At 32.5% G+C, this 17660-nt stretch overlaps 1 protein-coding gene across 1 annotated transcript; it reads left to right on the forward strand.

Moving 5' to 3' along the window:
* Positions 1-1675: 1675 nt before the first annotated feature.
* On the forward strand, positions 1676-7332 carry LOC149546788 (uncharacterized). Its single transcript, XM_089791366.1, has 3 exons — positions 1676-3095; positions 4101-4384; positions 6233-7332. Exons 1-3 carry the CDS (start codon positions 2906-2908, stop codon positions 7076-7078), a joined length of 1320 nt encoding a protein of 439 aa, XP_089647492.1. The 5' UTR covers positions 1676-2905; the 3' UTR covers positions 7079-7332.
* The last annotated feature ends 10328 nt before the right edge of the window (positions 7333-17660 follow it).

Here is a 17660-nt window from a genome sequence, read left to right on the forward strand (position 1 = left end):
TAGTGGGATGACTTAAGCATAATTGTTTAGGATGATACTTAAATGCACATAAACTTATGATTTTTAGATTAAATTCACTTACAACATTAAATTTGCCCACTTCAATTGAAGAACAATAGGATTTTTAAAATCAATTATATAAGAATATTTTTAGATAATCAAATAATCGAATTTAGAATCAACATTTTGCACTCTCAAAACATAGTAAAGAATGTGTAGAAATAAAAAAGAAATATCACCAAATAATTAACAAAACAAAATGATGAGACTTACTTTATTTACTAGAGTTTCATGTGGTAGATCCATTTTCTTCCAATTCATAGAGATGTTGGAAGGTGTGCCTTACAAACATCACTGGTTATATTAACAAGATTCACTGCAATATACAAAAGACTACATGGTTTTTAGAATCTAAAACAATAATGTTAAAAAAACAAAACAACGTATTATTTAAATAAAATCTTATATTCAATAAAATAAATGAATAGAATAATTAGGGAAACCAATCTAAAAGCATTGATGCTGAAACATTGATACTAAAAATTCGCCATACCCACATTTAAAAACAATTTTAATCAGTACCAATCATGCTGATATATGAATTTCCTAACAATGTTTCAATATCCATAACGAATGCATTAAATAACCATTCTCGTTACCCAACAATTATTACTAATTCCATGGAAGAACTTCAAACATGGACGCCTCCAACACACCTGGTTGGCTGTGTTGACTGAAAGAGATGATCTGTGAGTAGTGCCTCGGGGCTTCGGTAGAAGAAAAAGTAAACAAAACAAAGTATAGAATTATATTAGGTAGCGCACAGATTTGATGGCAGGAGGCTTTTCATTACAAAATCTGCAAAGAAGACAAAGAAATGAATAAAGAAATGAAGAAATGAAACACGAAGAGATAGAGATAGGAATTTTTCAATATCAAGTCGATACGAGGAAACTGCCAAAAAAAGAGGAGCATAAGAACAAGAGCCTTCAAGAACCGTAGCTTTCAAAACCTAATATCATCCACCCAAAAGCATAAAAATCAATTTCTTTAATCATATAGGAGCTCCTGAAAAAGGGAGGTCAAAGGGAGAAGGTAAATAAGGAAAACACCCCAATTAATATCAAAACTATTTGATTTTTAAATTTTGTGACCCAGCGAGTCGTTTGCGGCGCCGTTTGGGCTGGCGGCCGACGAGAAAGCTCATGCAAGAATCCGGGCAGCGCAGCGGGGGTGCCCGGATTTGATCTCGCCTTTCCCATCAAAGGGAAAGCGTGTCCGTACACTGACCGCCGGCGGCGAGTGACGTTAGCGGGCCATCATTTGTCCATACTCGCGTCTCCCTAAAATTTTACCTTCTTTTATCCCAAAGTCAATGTAATTCCGTTAACCGGAAGTAGAAGTCGGCGACCACAGGATGAATTTTTTATGAGTCTTGAACCAGTGGATTGATAATTGATAGTCTTCACACGTGGCAGTTGACCTGGCATTCCCGAAGCCCTCGGATGGGGGTGCACATACAGTTGGAAGTGGGTATCAGAGAAATTGATGTTTCGGTGGATAATCTTCACACGTGGCGGCTGACTTGGCAAGAGGGGAGCCGTTGGATGGGGAATCGCACATAGAGTTGGAAGTGGGTATCAGGGAAATTGATGTTTTGAATGGATTTTGTAGTGGGGTTTGGGATGGCAACGCGGGTGTTTTTTATTCGAATTTAATGGACCTAGAAGGTGGGATTTGGAGGAATTCGGATGGAGTTCTGGTGGATTTGGCAGATATTTTTTAAATTCTGGTTTTGTGGGGCTTGGAATTATAAAGCTAGGTGGGATTTGATGAGAGATAGCTGGGATTATTCCAAGGTGGGTAAGAATATAAACAGTGATGAATGACCAGGCACTGAACAGCGCAGTTCCTTGATGTACACGGATTTGATGTGCTTTTCTGACCGCAGGCTCTTCGCTCTCTCCACTTCACATACATTCACACAAATCAATGATATAGAGAAACCAGGGGGCTCTACACATTCGAAGAGGGAAAACTTATATCTTGATTGAAATTGTGTTTTTACTTTCATTCATTCATTTTAGGATTGAGGAGTGAGTGAACATATCTTTTTTGTCTCTTGCTGAGCCCTGGTGATCTATATGATCTTTTTCAGTGGAGAAGGGAAAAGAGAAAAAGGAAAACAAGTGCTGTATACAGTGTAGTACGAGTGGCTAGGCCGGTCAGTAGTAGTAATAGTACTTACTTTGGGCAGAGGCAGACTATATAGTATGATCATAAATGAGAACTAGGCTTAGGCCTGTTTCATGCCCATCATATGATCATGCAGGGCAGGAGGCAATCCAAATAATCCTTTATCGATCTTAGCAGCTACAGCCCCACAAACTCCTTTCTGTTCCCCTTGTGACCTAATTTTTGCATTCATTCACTTACTTTCTAGTTTCTACCATTACTGACAACACACATATTCACGCACGCACGCATTCTCTCTCTTAGGCTTTACAGATACATATCATAGGAGGAGCTTTTAATAGGCCCTTTACCCTCCTTTAATGATAATGATATACACACATACTCTTCCGACACCCAGCAAGTCTGTCTATGGTGATGTTTTTTTTACACATGTACACACCAGGCTAAGGGAATCCATTTCAGACTGGCACTAGGATTCATCCGTATTCACCGTTTGATCTCTGCCTCTCCATACATCCCATCCCGTCCCGTTTCCCCACCTCTCCATATAAGAAGTCAACACAACAACAACAACCCACATATCAGTTTTTTGCAAGGGCTAAGTGGGCATCTGCTGAATTGGGCTGCCTTGGCCTATATATATAAGTGGAGGAGAGTTGAAACAAACCATTTGGTTTTTTTTGTTTTCTCGTGAGCAGAGAATTCAACAATGGAGGCACTCAACTTTAGTTACAGCCATGAAAAGGGAGATTCGCAACTGCCTCCTGGATTCAGGTTTCATCCCACCGATGAAGAGCTTATTACACATTATCTCATGAGGAAGGTTTTGGATAGCAGTTTCACTGGAAGAGCCATTGCGGAAGTGGACCTTAACAAGTGTGAGCCTTGGGACCTCCCTGGTATGTTCAATTCCCTCCTTTCTTGTTCACTACGTTTAGAATCCTGGGTATGATCTCAAATCATGATATTTGCATACTGAATGCTGAGTGTAACTATTCATTTCATGCCTTCATCCGCACACAATGTCTTTCTAGTTTGTTTCTTTCTATTCACACGACCATTTCACTTCACATGATCATCTCAAAATTGCGTCAATCTTGTAAGCTCCCACCTGTTTCCTCTCGCTTGATCGTCTCATAACATGTTTCTCTAGGCTCGCAACAGCATTTCCATGCACCCATTTCTTATCGTAGCATGATATATATTGTGTGTATATCTACATCCTACACTATAACCCTTGTTTGATACACAATTTGTGTCAGTGTAATCTCGCACACCCATTTCTTATCATATCATCATCTATATTGTCTGTATGTACTTAACCCTTGTTGGATGCACACAAATTGTGCCTGCACAATCTCGAACACACATTTTCTCACATATTATCATATAAATTGTGTGTATATACTTATATACTCTAGTATAACCCTGGTTTTGATATTGCTGTATGAGTCATTTGTTCTATCAGCTCGGGTGCACAAGATGAGGGTCTTCAATAAACTATGTACGTCATGAAACTTAAATGCTTCGTGTTTAATGGCCTTGTAGTACTAAATACTCTCAAGGATCTAGGCATGAACATTACCTCATTCTAGTGTGGGGGAACGGGCCATTTCATGGGAATTCTGAGCATATATTCCAGGAATATATTCTGGTTCAACGTCTTTCACGTGAGAGATACTATCCAGGCCTAATTGTTAGAAATATTATAGTGTTTTTCTTCTTGGCATGCCCCTCACACGCTTCACAACATTCGATTATCGGCTCTTGTGTTTGTTAGCATTCATTGACGTATATCTTGTTTCTGACACTATCTTTTCTTCACACAAGTTTGCAGATCACACAATCTTTTTCGGTGGATTCTGTTGGACAGATACTCAATGTTTATGTGTTTTGGGATGCAGAAAAAGCGAAGATGGGAGAGAAGGAATGGTACTTCTTCAGTCTGAGAGATCGCAAGTATCCCACCGGGCTGAGGACCAACAGAGCTACGGAGGCAGGCTACTGGAAAGCCACTGGCAAGGACCGCGAGATCTTCGGTGCAAGATCTTCTGCTCTTGTTGGAATGAAGAAAACACTTGTGTTCTACAGAGGCCGAGCTCCAAAGGGTGAGAAAAGCAACTGGGTCATGCATGAATACCGCCTTGAGGGCAAGTTCTCCTACCATCAACTACCCAAGACTTCCAAGGTATACTTCTAAAACTATGATCGATCTCTACTTGGGTTTTGATACATGATCATTGTCTACTTGGGTTTTCAGATGTATTTATTACAGAAAACACACACACATGTGATGGATATGCCTAAAAACACAAGCATATTCATCTGGATAAAATAAGCTTAAGGTGCAGTGTTGCTGTTTTCAATTATAGAATGATGCATGTTTTCTGGTTATCAACACATAGATGTTTCACATTAGGATATATCTTGATCGGCTTATTCCTTTTAGGGTTTTGAGGTGGGGAATGGTAGGTTTGTGATATGTATTTGTTGATTGAATCTGGTTATAAATTCACTATTCACTTCTTTAGTGCCATCCCATCTTAATGATGGATCATACAGTATGATATGAATATGGATTATGGAGTATGATATGAATATGATCTGAAACTTCATGTTGAAAAACTATAAACTTAAGTTAGCCCTCTTTCTAATGTAATGTCCTTTGAATGTGTGCAAAATTAATCATCTTTTACGACATGTGACAGCACACCCTCTTTCACTATTCGTCAAACCATGTGTATTTGAAGCTCTCTTTTAGACTAACTTAAGTGCTGGAATGCCGTTGCTTTCTTTAAGGTTCATGAGTGGCATGTGATTCTTGCCTATCCCGTCAATTTCAATTGCCGTGTGGTATGTTCTTTGCTTGTTGCCGATTTGAAACAGTTTACTATTCGGTCATATGTTACAGAAGTCCTATGTTCTTTGTTTGTTGTCGTTTTGAAGCAGTTTATTCATCCAAACCTATGTTATAAAAGTCCTATGTTCTTTGTTTGTTAAAGTTTTGAAACAGTTTATTCATTCAGACCTATGTTATAAAAGTCATATATTCATTGTTTGTCAACGTTTTGAAACAGTTTATTCATTGAGTCCCATGTTACGAAAGTCACATGTACATTGTTTCTTAACGTTTTGGAACAGTTTATTCATTCAGTCCCATGTTACAAAAGTCGTGTGTTCATTATTTGTTAACGTTTTGAAACAGTCTATTCATTCAGTCCCATGTTACAGAAGTGGTTATCGTTTAATCGACAGTCAGTTGCTGCATGAAGTGGTTGTTGATGTTTGAGCCATTCCATTTTGGTCTTTTAAAGGCCCGTAGATGTGTTACCTTTGAGAGTTGAATATGGGTATTTGGTTTGCTGTCTCAGCTCGGTTGGCAGTGTAGTGTATGCCAAACGAGTTTATATAGATCATCTTCCTACAGTAATGCACGAGTTGCCTTCATTTTGGATGTTTATGGTCTATAAAAGACCTAGGGTTTTATGCAGGTGTATTGATAACCAAGTTCTCATTTAAGTTTTTGTCTATATTAGTGCCCGATTTCCATGCTTTTGTCAGGTTATATGGGTGAGAGGCCTTCAAATGACCAGTGTTTTATAGGGTTATAAGAACCGATAACTAAGGTTTTGTAGAAATTTATTTAAGGAGTCTTATGTTTCTTGTTTGCATTCCATGCGTGTACCTGGTTTGCCGGGATGTGATCTAGCTTCTTCATGATATCTGGACATATATATATAGCTTATCAAAACCTGAAACGATGTACCTTCATATGCGTAAGATCTGCATTACTATTCTGTCAACTGGGTAAATGTTGCATAATCGTGTCTTGGTACTTGGGATATATAACTTATTGTATAAACTCTATGCTTAGGATTGTACCGCCTGTGACTTGTACTGTTAATACTAGCTTGCCGATATTTGTGCCTCTCTGGGTTCATGGAAGGTTAATACATTATGCTTTTTATGGCCAAGACTGAGTTTTTTCTTTCTGTTTTCTGAGTTCATTGTATGTGTGGAATACGGTATTATGCAGGATGAGTGGGTGGTGTGTCGTATTTTTCAGAAGAGTGCAGGGAGCAAAAAGAGTGCTTCATCCTTCATCAGAAGCTCCTATATTGACGTTGGATCACCTTCGCTGCCTCCACTATCAGTTGTAAATGATGAGAGTGGGTCTCTGGAGAGCGAAGGATCTGCAAGGGAGCCCGTGCCCTGCTTCTCCACTGCACCATATAATAGTAGCAGCAGCAGTGCTTTCAGGGCTCCTAATGGCTTGCAGCACCAGAGGACATCTGCAGACTCCACCGACATGTCCGATATTGCAAGCATCATCAAGGGTTCAACTTTCATGCAAAACCTTGTTATGAATGATCCAAGGATCACCATGAACAACAATGGCTTCAATACCAGGGGGGCTAGCCCATTTCCTCCATTCCTCAATCAGAGACAAGAGAACCCAATTCAGCCTCCTCCTGCTTTCCTGTTTTCACATCTGCCTGCTGCCCTATTATCATCTTCCATGCCTGTGAGTTACCCAATGGATCAGAATCAGAGTCAGCCCCAGTTGCAAAACAGCCTTCCTGGATTGCCACTGCCCCCAAGTGCTTTTCTGAGGGCATTGGCTGATCAGTACAATATGGATCAAACCCTAAAACATTGCAAAATTGAACCCTCTTTTGGTGCACAGTTGGATAAGTCTGGTAAGATGGAGCAGTGGGTTGATCATACTCAGCAGCCAGATATCAGCATTGAAAACCATGGAATTGTTGCCTCGCGTTTGAGCACCAGCATCAACCCTGATATGGTCTGCAATCGATCTTACCAAGTTGACACTTCATCAGGAAATGCTCCGGTCGATTTGGAGAGCATCTGGAACTATTGATATTTTGAACAAACTTCAAATCATGTCTATGGCCTGTCTTTTATTGACAGAGAATTTGTATGTATAATATGCTTTGAAGGCTCCAACAAATACCTGGGAGTCTTGGACCATTACAAACCAGTAAGCACATGTGATTCTTATTGTACTACTATATATTGTGTTCATCACAGTATATTGGTTTTATAGGCTTATATTGTGCTGTTTTGTGAAACATTTCTAAGAAGTATAATATCTATGGCTCTATTTTCAGTCAAGACCAATTGAGTCTTTTATATAGTAGGTAGAAATTTGTGGTTTATTGAATGATCATAAGCATGAGATGGTGATTTTCATTACTGCAAACGCTGGCACGGTCTTCATTTTATTCTTGTAGGTACCTTGTGAGTTAGTAGTTGTTATTATATTCCATGGTTTTAGGACATGCCTTATGCAATTATTACTTGTTATTTTTATTGTTTTATGACGTGTGTGAACGAGAGGTTTTCTAGGAACTTTAATGCATTGTATTTTACACACCATTATACATTTTTTGTTAATGATATTAATTGCCACTGCACTCACAAGTTCTTCGTATGAATAATGAAGGTGTTGTGAACCTGATATTTGATGCTGCCTCACACAAATATTGGATTAAAGCTTCTTTATATACATTTAATAAATCTTTCTTTGTTGCTGCATACGTAGATAATGCATGAAGCTGCTTCATATGAATTGTAAATATTCATTAGTTGCTGTATACAATTAATGCATGAAAGCTTCTTATCATATGGAATGAAATGCATGAAACCCTCTTATCATATGAATGATACACATGTTTTTTAGTTGCTGTAAGCTTCCTCGTAGGAATATTGAAATGTTCAATATTTCATTTGTTGCTGCACACAAATTTTGTATGAAGCTTCCTCATAGTTATTATAACGCCTGGTAACTTACAACACATGAATGGAAACAATATATGGAAGCTTTTCTGGTTTGCTTTCTATGATGGTCTTTAACGATACCACTTAGATCGAAGTTTCCTTGGTTTTTGCATAGATTTTAGAAAATCTCAAGTTACATTGGTTTTATAGCCATAAATAATTATATAGCCCACTATAAATAAATGAATGCGAGCTTTCCTAGAAGCTTTAAATACGTTCTATAGTGAATAGAAGGAAATTCAATGGTGTCTTAATATACCCACAGAATGGAAGCTTTCATATCAAACTTAGCGCTGGCCGATTATTATATACTAACCATTAAATATAAATTGTCCAGTTGTCTACAGATGTTTGATGTAGATGTAATATTATCCAGTGGGTATATTGGGTATATTTTTATCGATTTAGATTATCCAGCTAGCTCATATTCAAACATATATGCTATAATATATTTGTTTCCAATGATTTTCAATATGGTATCTGGTTGTACAACACACTAATATGCTAAAAATACTGAATATGCTGATTATAGATTTTTTTCGGTGATTTTAAAAATGGAGACACGTTATAAAGACTGCAGTTTGCTAAAGAGATTGAATGCATGGAAATATATCCTTTATGGAACTTATGATGATGAATAAGAACAAGACTTTTGGTTTATCTTTGATAGTATAGTATATTGGTTTGGTACATGATTCAAAGAAGTGGGGCAGATGGGATCTTTCGATATTTTCTGGTAATAATGTAATGCTGAGTTGACATTCAAAACTCTTGAATCAATACTTTAGCCAAAGTACTGGAGATTTCTTGTAATTAAGATTTGATTCAGAATTCCTAAATTTAGCCTTGGTAAAAGTGATGTTGATTTATTTGTAAAGTTGAGATGGCATTCTAAAATTATAGATTCATCCATTATAATATGAAGATTTTATTTAAAATTCTTGAATTCATCTTAGATTCATTCTTTATAATATTAAGATTTTTTTTAAAAATTCTTGAAATTATCTATACTCAGTGGCAGAAGATTTCTTGAAATATTCAGATGCCATTCAAAATTCTTGAACCCATGGGTGACAGAAAAAAGGGTATCAAGAAGACCCAGAGAATCTCAAGGGAATCTGATTTAGTGGCATGATGACTTTTCTTTCTTGAGCAATGTTTCGAGGCGGCGCACGCTCAAATTATTTCTTTGTACTATTAAATTTTCTCTGGATGATATTTGTTCCAAACCTAAGCTTTACACGCCAACAATGATTATGTTGCCTTCAATTATTTCTATGAGGGGTTATAATGATTTGAGAACTGTCCTCCGAATAAAAGCGTACCCATTTGTTTTGAATGTCCATACAAAAAATTTTCTCTCATATTTTCCCTATATCCAGCAGAAAATATGCTGATGGCTACTGCAATTGAAGTAAATAATTATTATGAACATTTTTATCAATCCGAATCAGTTGAATATATTTCTACATCCTACACTATTATTTTTCTATTTTCACACATGCACAGAATCTCTTGATATCCATGCAACTTTATACTCTACTCTTACATTATCATTTTTCTTGCACTTAACACATTCTCTAAATTGACAGCTCTGTCTTATTTATTTGTCTTTGATTTAATCTTACTTGCTTTTGTCTTATTCTATTTGGCTAAAATTCAATACTGGATTGCACATTCAACACTGTGTATACCTTGTACTTGATTTTATATACAAGTTTAACGCAAGAAGTTATGCTAATCAAATCTAATTATTATGCTCCTCTTATTTTATGTTTAATTTGACGAGGATTTAAATTGTGAAGCACAAGAAACAAGTTGAAAAGATAAAACAGCTGCATTGAATAAAGTCATTGCAGTATGAAATTGTCAATCTTTGAAATACCCCCAATACAATGTCATAGATAATGGTGCATTAATATATATGGCAATCATTTGTCTTTAAGTTCTTGGATATTTACAGCCTTAATAGGAAGGATTTGAAAATGTCATGATCTCTTTTATTTTCAGATCTATACAGCAAATTATGAGTTAGCTAATGTTGGATTTTAGTAAAAGTCATGGATGAATTACGGCGTGTGAACACGATGTTGATGTCAATGTTTTCTATCACATGCATAGGTTGGAATAGGGTATGTTGTGACACAGTGTGTGCAAGTATCTTTGGTGTCACATGCAAGGTTCGAATTAATATTAACAGTTTTTCAAACATGAGCTGTTTTTAGGTCTTTTGTGAGGACACTTGTGTGTGAAATTCACTCTTTCCTTCATCGTCTTGTAAGAAGCACGATTGCAATCAAATCCAAAGGGAAAAACAACGAAGAAAAGAGCTACACAAGAAGAAAGTCTAAACAAATCGGAATAGCAGTCAAAGGAGTACATATATACACACATCTTATTTTTGTTTTTCAATTGTTATTGTTTGGTTTCACTCATTGTTATTGTTTGGTTTCATCAAGTGATTATTTGAGGTTATGGTTTGGCTTGATCAAGTAATCAATTGAAGAGTTACACATTCTATTTTGTTGCTTAGTTGTATTTAATTTTGAAGTACCTCTACTTCCACTTCACCATTATTTTGTTTGTAAGAATTTAAGAAGATATGTGGAAAGCTAAATGTAGAAACTATGTTAATTGGAAAAGCATTATAGTTAAGCAAGCTTGAGTACAAATATATTGAAATGACAATATTACCATAACAATTGATTTGCTTTCTATTGAAGGCATGCTATGACTTAGTAAAAGTTAATATGCTTTTTATAGTATTTGATCTAATTTCAAGTAAAAGTCAAGTAAATAAGACTTCCATAATAGTTTAATATATTTTATGTAATCAAACTATTAAGAAACTTTTTTTCATAAGATTGAAAAATTAGATACCTTTCATAAATTTAAGTGCTCAAACAACCGTCTCTTCTAATAGACCTACTTTTACAACTAGAGATGTAATAGTGTGACTTTGTTTACAAGAATTGCAAGAAGTTGACACATGCTTTCTTTAAAAACAATTCATAGAGAAAACCCTAACATCTAAAAAAGCTTTGAAAAGTTAGAACAGGTATTCACTTTAAAGGAACACAAAATAGAAAGAGATATGATAATAAGCATTTGTAGCATAACCACTATACAATGAAGTGAAACCATAGTATGTGGTGATGGTAGACTACTATAAAGGCCACTTTGTCAATATATAAATGCACACGATAGTCAAAAGCCCTGCCATAATGGTCTTGATAAAGGTTGAATAGTAAAATGGTAGTAATATATTATTATAGGATGTAGTTTCAAGTAAGGATATAATTAGTGACTATACAAATTTTTATCCTCTCCAAATGCTAAATCTACATAACTAGGTGAATTTCTATAACCCTTGCTAATGCATAAATACTCCACTCTAAATATTCCTCTTGATATGCAAGATGTCAATAAAAACAATTGAAAACTTGAGCCTACATTTAAGAGATATATAATTTAGTATATTAGAATTGTAATAATTTTTAAATGTTGGATAAACATTTTAATATGATATGTCTTGTTTCAAGCGAAAAGCTTTTGAGGCTAAAATCACGAGTACATTAGATCAAATAATTTATTTATTTTGTGAATAAAAAACCTTAGACTTACTGTTAATGCATTAGTAAATTGATCAAGTAATTTTTACTCATTATATTTGACTACATGTAATGTGCTAATAAATTTTTATGTATAAAAATAAATTAAATTTAGGCCATATTATTACTATCAAAACTTTTTAAAACAAAATAGATACTACATCGAAAAAGAATTATTGATTTGAATTTCCTCCTATCCCATTGGTGTTCATTTTTTCTAGTATTTTTCATCAATAAATTTTCAATCTTCAAAATTTAGCACCCTAAACTTATAATTTTTTGGGGAACACTATTACACATGCCATCCCTTTGTTTTATGTTATGAAAGGTCTCATAACCTTGCTCCTAGTGTTATAAAAGAAAAAAAATGAAAATCTTAAACTATAAAAGAATGGTATAAAATCAGTTGTTGATGAAAATAAATATTCAAGATTATTGAATCACTTTTAGTCGTACTTAGAAGAGTTGATCTCTTTGAAATCAACAATTTAAGAAAGGAGTACACCAATCAATATTTTAAATCAAAATTTATAGCCTCTAAAAGTTGGGCCTTCTATATAAAAAAACAAAATGTGTTGGAAACATAAAAATAACTATAAGGCTAGTGCATTTTATAATTTAAAATGAAAATAAACTACAAACTATGATGATGTGGGACGAAGGTAATATGTCTTGATCATGTTATTTTCTATAGCTAACTTTGGTTGCAATCTTGGAAAGTTTGGCAAAGTTGTTCTATAAGATCCCAGTCAAAAGAAAAGAATATATGAGGATCCTTAAAGAAAAAGCTCAAAAATGCGAAGTTGATCAACAAAAAAAGAAAGTTTACCTTGAGGCAAAACGTATAACAGGGGCAAAACTCATGATCTATCCACTCTTGTATTCTAAAGAAGTGAGAAGAATGTCATGCATGTAAATATCCATTGTTTACTCCCTTGTGGCATATAACATTGATCAACTGTAAGAATTTGAAACATTTTTCTTTCTTTCGGAGCAACATTGAGAGGTTTTATTCGATCGATCCTTTCCTCATGGTACTTCCAGTACGTTAGTCTGTAAATAGATTTAATATTAATAAAGTTATACTGCCAAGGCCCTTTACTGATAAAAAAGAGAGTTATAAGACAAATTTAGGTTTGTTGATTTGTGATGTGCATTATGACACATCATAAGATATCTTTTGTTGGAGGTAAATGAAAAAAATTGAAACATCTAATAGAAAATTAATGAGTTTGAACTAAATATATATTAGAAATGAATATATTTAAGTAGATTAGGTTTTTTCTTATCATATTGTGATGGTTGATTTTTGGTTCTTGCCACCAAGAGTCAAATCTCTACTAGAGTTTTATTGTAGTGTGTTGGTATTAAGGATGAGGTCCCCATCTATAACTTCACCAATTCATAACTTTGACTAGAAAATTTTCAAAGAAATAACTTAGTTTCTTTGTAGAAAGTGAACATGTAAAAAATATATTATTGAAATCGAACCCTTGATTTTATTATTAATAGTTTTAATATATATTTTTAATTCTAATAAAATACTTCTTGTAATATTTATTTGTGCTAAATATTTTGTGCATTAAAAATAACAAAAACAAGGCAATATCATTGCATCTAAAAAAATATTAGTAAAGAAATCAACAAAAAAACTATTCAAAACTTATCAAATCAAGTGATATTGATGGTTTACTATGTCGTTCTTGTTTTTTTTTTTTTTTGTGATAATGTTTAAGGAAGAATGTTTAACTTGAGCACTCTAAATTGGTAATATCTTTGAGAAATATTAATAAGTATCATGATTTCATTTTGTTGTACGTTAAAAGAAAGGTGTCTCAACTTTTATCTTGATGTTAAACTTAGTAAAAGTGTAATTTTTAAATTATAAAAGAATAACTCAATTTTTGAGCTCTAGAATTAGTGACTAATAAAAACATAATTATAAAGGATTATTTAATGTCACTTTTAGTGGTACTATATTTCTAGGTCTCATTGACATCTATAAATTAAAAAAAGAAAAAGAAAAAAAGAGGACTCCTAATTGACCCTCTTAACCAAAATTGATTGCCTCTAAAAGTTGAATCTTTTTGCTAAGGAAGTATAAGATGTGTTGGAGATACACAACATAAGACATATTTGATTGGATATAATTGAACTATAATCTTAAAAACCTAATTTGTTGAGTGAATTGCAATAAGGTTACAATAAGTAGAAAAAATATATTAATTTTAACTTGTGGACTCATCTTGAAATTTGGATGTTGAATTTCTAAGATAAGAATTTTTACCTCTTTTGAATATTTTCAAATCATGCTTTCTTGATTACCATCTAGTTATATCATCTATCATATCCCCTATATATTAGTTTCTTTATATAGAGGTTTTGTTAGACTTGGGTAGATATTCTTAAGTTAGAATTTCTCTATATACATGTAGTTGGTGACATTCTTATGAAAGATCTCCTTATGAGTGTATTATAAGTATGTAGATTGTTGACTAATAAATTGGATTGTTCTAGAGTGTAATATTTTTCTCTTCAAAGAATTTTCTCTGTGTACACTCATATTATGATATATGATCAATTTAACATTTCTATAGATTATTCAAGTCCTATTTAATTATTAAGACATCTTGTGATGATTGTAGGCTAGTATTATACTTTAATTATAGTTTTAGTGTTATTTATTAAATTCAAATAGATTCTTTCTCAAAATTTGTTGTGTGCCATTATAAAATTGGTAGATAATTGAAAATTCTGAGTTTTCTTATATTTGCACTAAAACTTTTGTGCATTAAAAATGAAAAAGGAAGGTTGTATCATTACTATTTAAAAAATTCTTCAATCACAAAAATAGGAACATTATAAGCATATTTTCATATTTGGAATACCAAGAAAACAAGTAAAGAAATGCAGAGCATGCATCTCTCACATGAAAATCAACCAAACATTATTATACACTAGTGAAGACAAATTCCTTCAAAATGCAATCTAGAGCACAAAATCCCAAATCTTATACCTCTAAACATTGCTTAACAACATATCTAGTCCACATGAATAGATTTGCAATATAGATATGTGGAGCATATAACTCTCAATGCCATTTTAGAAAACTCAAAAGCATCTAGAACAAACAGTCACTAATGACAAAATTGATATAACTCAACCAATTTCTCTTATCACTCAAACCTACTACAATTACAATTACATGATCCCTACCTATAATCTATAACTATCATTATTTATTTATTTATCTTTAATAAAAGTAATGTTATATATATAATGTCTTTTTTTCTTTATTTTATATTATATATATTTATCATATGATTGTACATTTCACCAATTTATTATCTTTAGTATAATATCATATATCTCTTCATTTTATACTTTTGATTTCCAATGCAACTAATTGCAAAATAGACTTACAATTTTTATCCGTTAAAAGGATTTTTATCGATCATTTTTCATTGGTAATTACTCTTTGATAAATTTTGTTCTTCCTACAAATTTATGATTATACATAAGATATTAGTCTTATTTTTTAAAATTTTAATGTTTTAAAAAGATAATAGTTGTAGTTAATGTTATTAAAAACATATGACATATACTATCTATGTTATTATTTTGTGTTATGTGACATTTGAAATAAATGAGTTATTAGTATATTTATATTCTTTCAAAATTAAAATATTTACTTTTCAAGTTGTTTTCTTGTTCTTTTTGTACATGCATCCTTATTGTAGTTCACATGCACACAAAAGTGACCATGAAAGAAAATGTTACATTGCAATGCCATCTTGTCTTATATTTTACGTTTACTTTGGTTGAGTTGTCCATTATCTAATAATAAGCTGAATTGATCATAGTGCATCTTAATTAAATTATTAACTCATGCACAATCATTCTAGGCATACTATATTCATGCTTGTTATTTTTAATATTTTATTCTAAGATTTTTAGCCTAAGGGCCTTACTAAATAACATAAAAATAATCCTCGAACAAGTTTCAAGTGATGCTTCTTCAAATTGTCTCACTTAAAACATAGGTAAAGTGTTCCATGGAACATATACAATAGGTGTTAGTTTTCTACTAGTCCCCTTTTATGTGTGAGGTTCATCTTCATTCACTACATAGTTTATTGATTTCAAGACATTTGTTTGTTGATTCCTACTTTTATATGGACTTTGTAAATTTTAACATAATTAAATTTATATAAAATTTATAAGTTTATTTATGTATTTATTGTTTCAATTCCTCCTCTAAAATATTATTGATTATATGATTCAATAATTTGAAAATCATATCAATAATAAAAATAAATTGAATAGGATGTTCTTATGAAGATATTATTATAAAGATTGTTATTGATTGTTAAATTTTAAATTATTTAATGATAAAGTCAATAAAATTTCAAAGATAAAATTAAGCAATAAATACATTAAAAAATATATATTTGTTGTTGCTGTTTTCGGATGAGATTGTATTGTTAAGTCCGGCTTCGACCGTGTGAACTCTTTCGTGGGGTAATCTTGTATCCCCCGGCCCCTTTTTTGTGAATTGTATTCTTAATATATTTATTAATAAAAAAGAACTATTCATCAAAAAATATATATATATTATTTTTATATAAAAATCAATTATTCTATAAAAATAAATACTTAACAAAAGTTTTTGTGTATGCATTTCAAATGAATTCTAAGAATGTTCATATTGTTTGTCTACACTCAAAAATAAGAATATTGCAATGATTAGTGAGTGCTATCGACCAAATTCACTTGATTGGGAAGATTTTTGCCAGATTCAATGTTCTAGTCGGTAGCAATGAATCAATCATATATATTAGTAATTAATGATGATCAATATTTGTTTAGAGACTCATTTAATCGTTGTGGATGGAATTTTGTCCTTTAGAATGTAACATGATTTCTTAATTTTTGGGAGTATTCTTATTTATTTATTATTTATTAAAGTAATGACAGTGCTATCTAGCCCGTGACATACGCATTAGTACAATATTATATTATACCTCTTAAATTAAAAAACTTGTTAGTGTGTTTTTCCAAACGAGAAATCCCATATTATAAGCTTTCCTGCTTTATAAGGGTTCTATAATTGTATCCGTGCCATTTCCATGAGTTTTGGGCCCATTTGATGGAATGTTCTACAATTTAATGTACTTTATATATTAATAAACCGCGTATTATTATTTACAAAGTTTGATTTATTTCTTTCATTTTCTATTATTTATTTATTTAGGATATGTTTTTTATATTTAAGGATTATTATTTTTAATGTTTCAAGAGATAATATTTTGAGCTTTATTGTAAATATTATAATAAATAGAAACAATTTGTACGATTGTTTTTTATTTAGACATTTGAGCTGTTAAGAATTAAGTTAAAGGAAATATTAAGTGCTTTTAAGGAAAGTTGTGGTATTCTTATGGAACATAATATATTATATTTTTTCAATCAATTAGTACAATAATAAATTAGGAATCTTTATATTTTTCTTGAGTAATTTCAATCATGAGATCATTAGTAGATGTTGCATGTAATAAAATAGGAATCTTTATGCTTTTGATTTTTTACTCCAACCATGAGATTTTTAGTAGATGTTGCATGTAAAAAATCAAGAATCTTTATGCTTCTCATTTTAACTCCAAATTTCAATCACGAGATCAAGACTTAGAGATTACAATACATCCTATTTGAAATATTAATGTTTAGTTAAAAAATAAAAATGGACAAAGTTGCTTTTGATATTTAAAAGCAGCTAAAGTGTGGGCACTGACCACTTACAAAATGTCAACACAAGGGTTGTGGAGTGATCAACAACACATTAGAAAAGGTGCCAGTTGTTACAAGTCAAGGTTCTAAAGGGCACATCATCAATAAAATAGTCACCTTCCTTAAAAAGCCTATGCAGAACAAAGGGACAATTACAATACACTTACAACATAGTGGCCAATAACAATACACAAAACTTCAAACACAATGACCACTTAAATCACACTTACAAGATAAAATTTGAAAAGGGTCATTAGTAGGAGA

The sequence above is a fragment of the Cupressus sempervirens genome, chromosome 7, assembly GCF_028749045.1.
Source record: "Cupressus sempervirens isolate cs-2001-9-10 chromosome 7, ASM2874904v1, whole genome shotgun sequence".
Lineage (NCBI taxonomy): Eukaryota > Viridiplantae > Streptophyta > Pinopsida > Cupressales > Cupressaceae > Cupressus > Cupressus sempervirens.

What these genes read in the sequence shown, in the direction of transcription:
- LOC149546788 (XM_089791366.1), top strand. Translation starts at nt 2,906, where the DNA reads ATGGAGGCACTCAACTTTAGTTACAGCCATGAAAAGGGAGATTCGCAA. An exon ending in TGAGCCTTGGGACCTCCCTG is followed by an intron (nt 3,096 to 4,100) that starts GTATGTTCAATT and finishes TTTGGGATGCAG; the next exon opens with AAAAAGCGAAGATGGGAGAG. An exon ending in AACTACCCAAGACTTCCAAG is followed by an intron (nt 4,385 to 6,232) that starts GTATACTTCTAA and finishes GGTATTATGCAG; the next exon opens with GATGAGTGGGTGGTGTGTCG.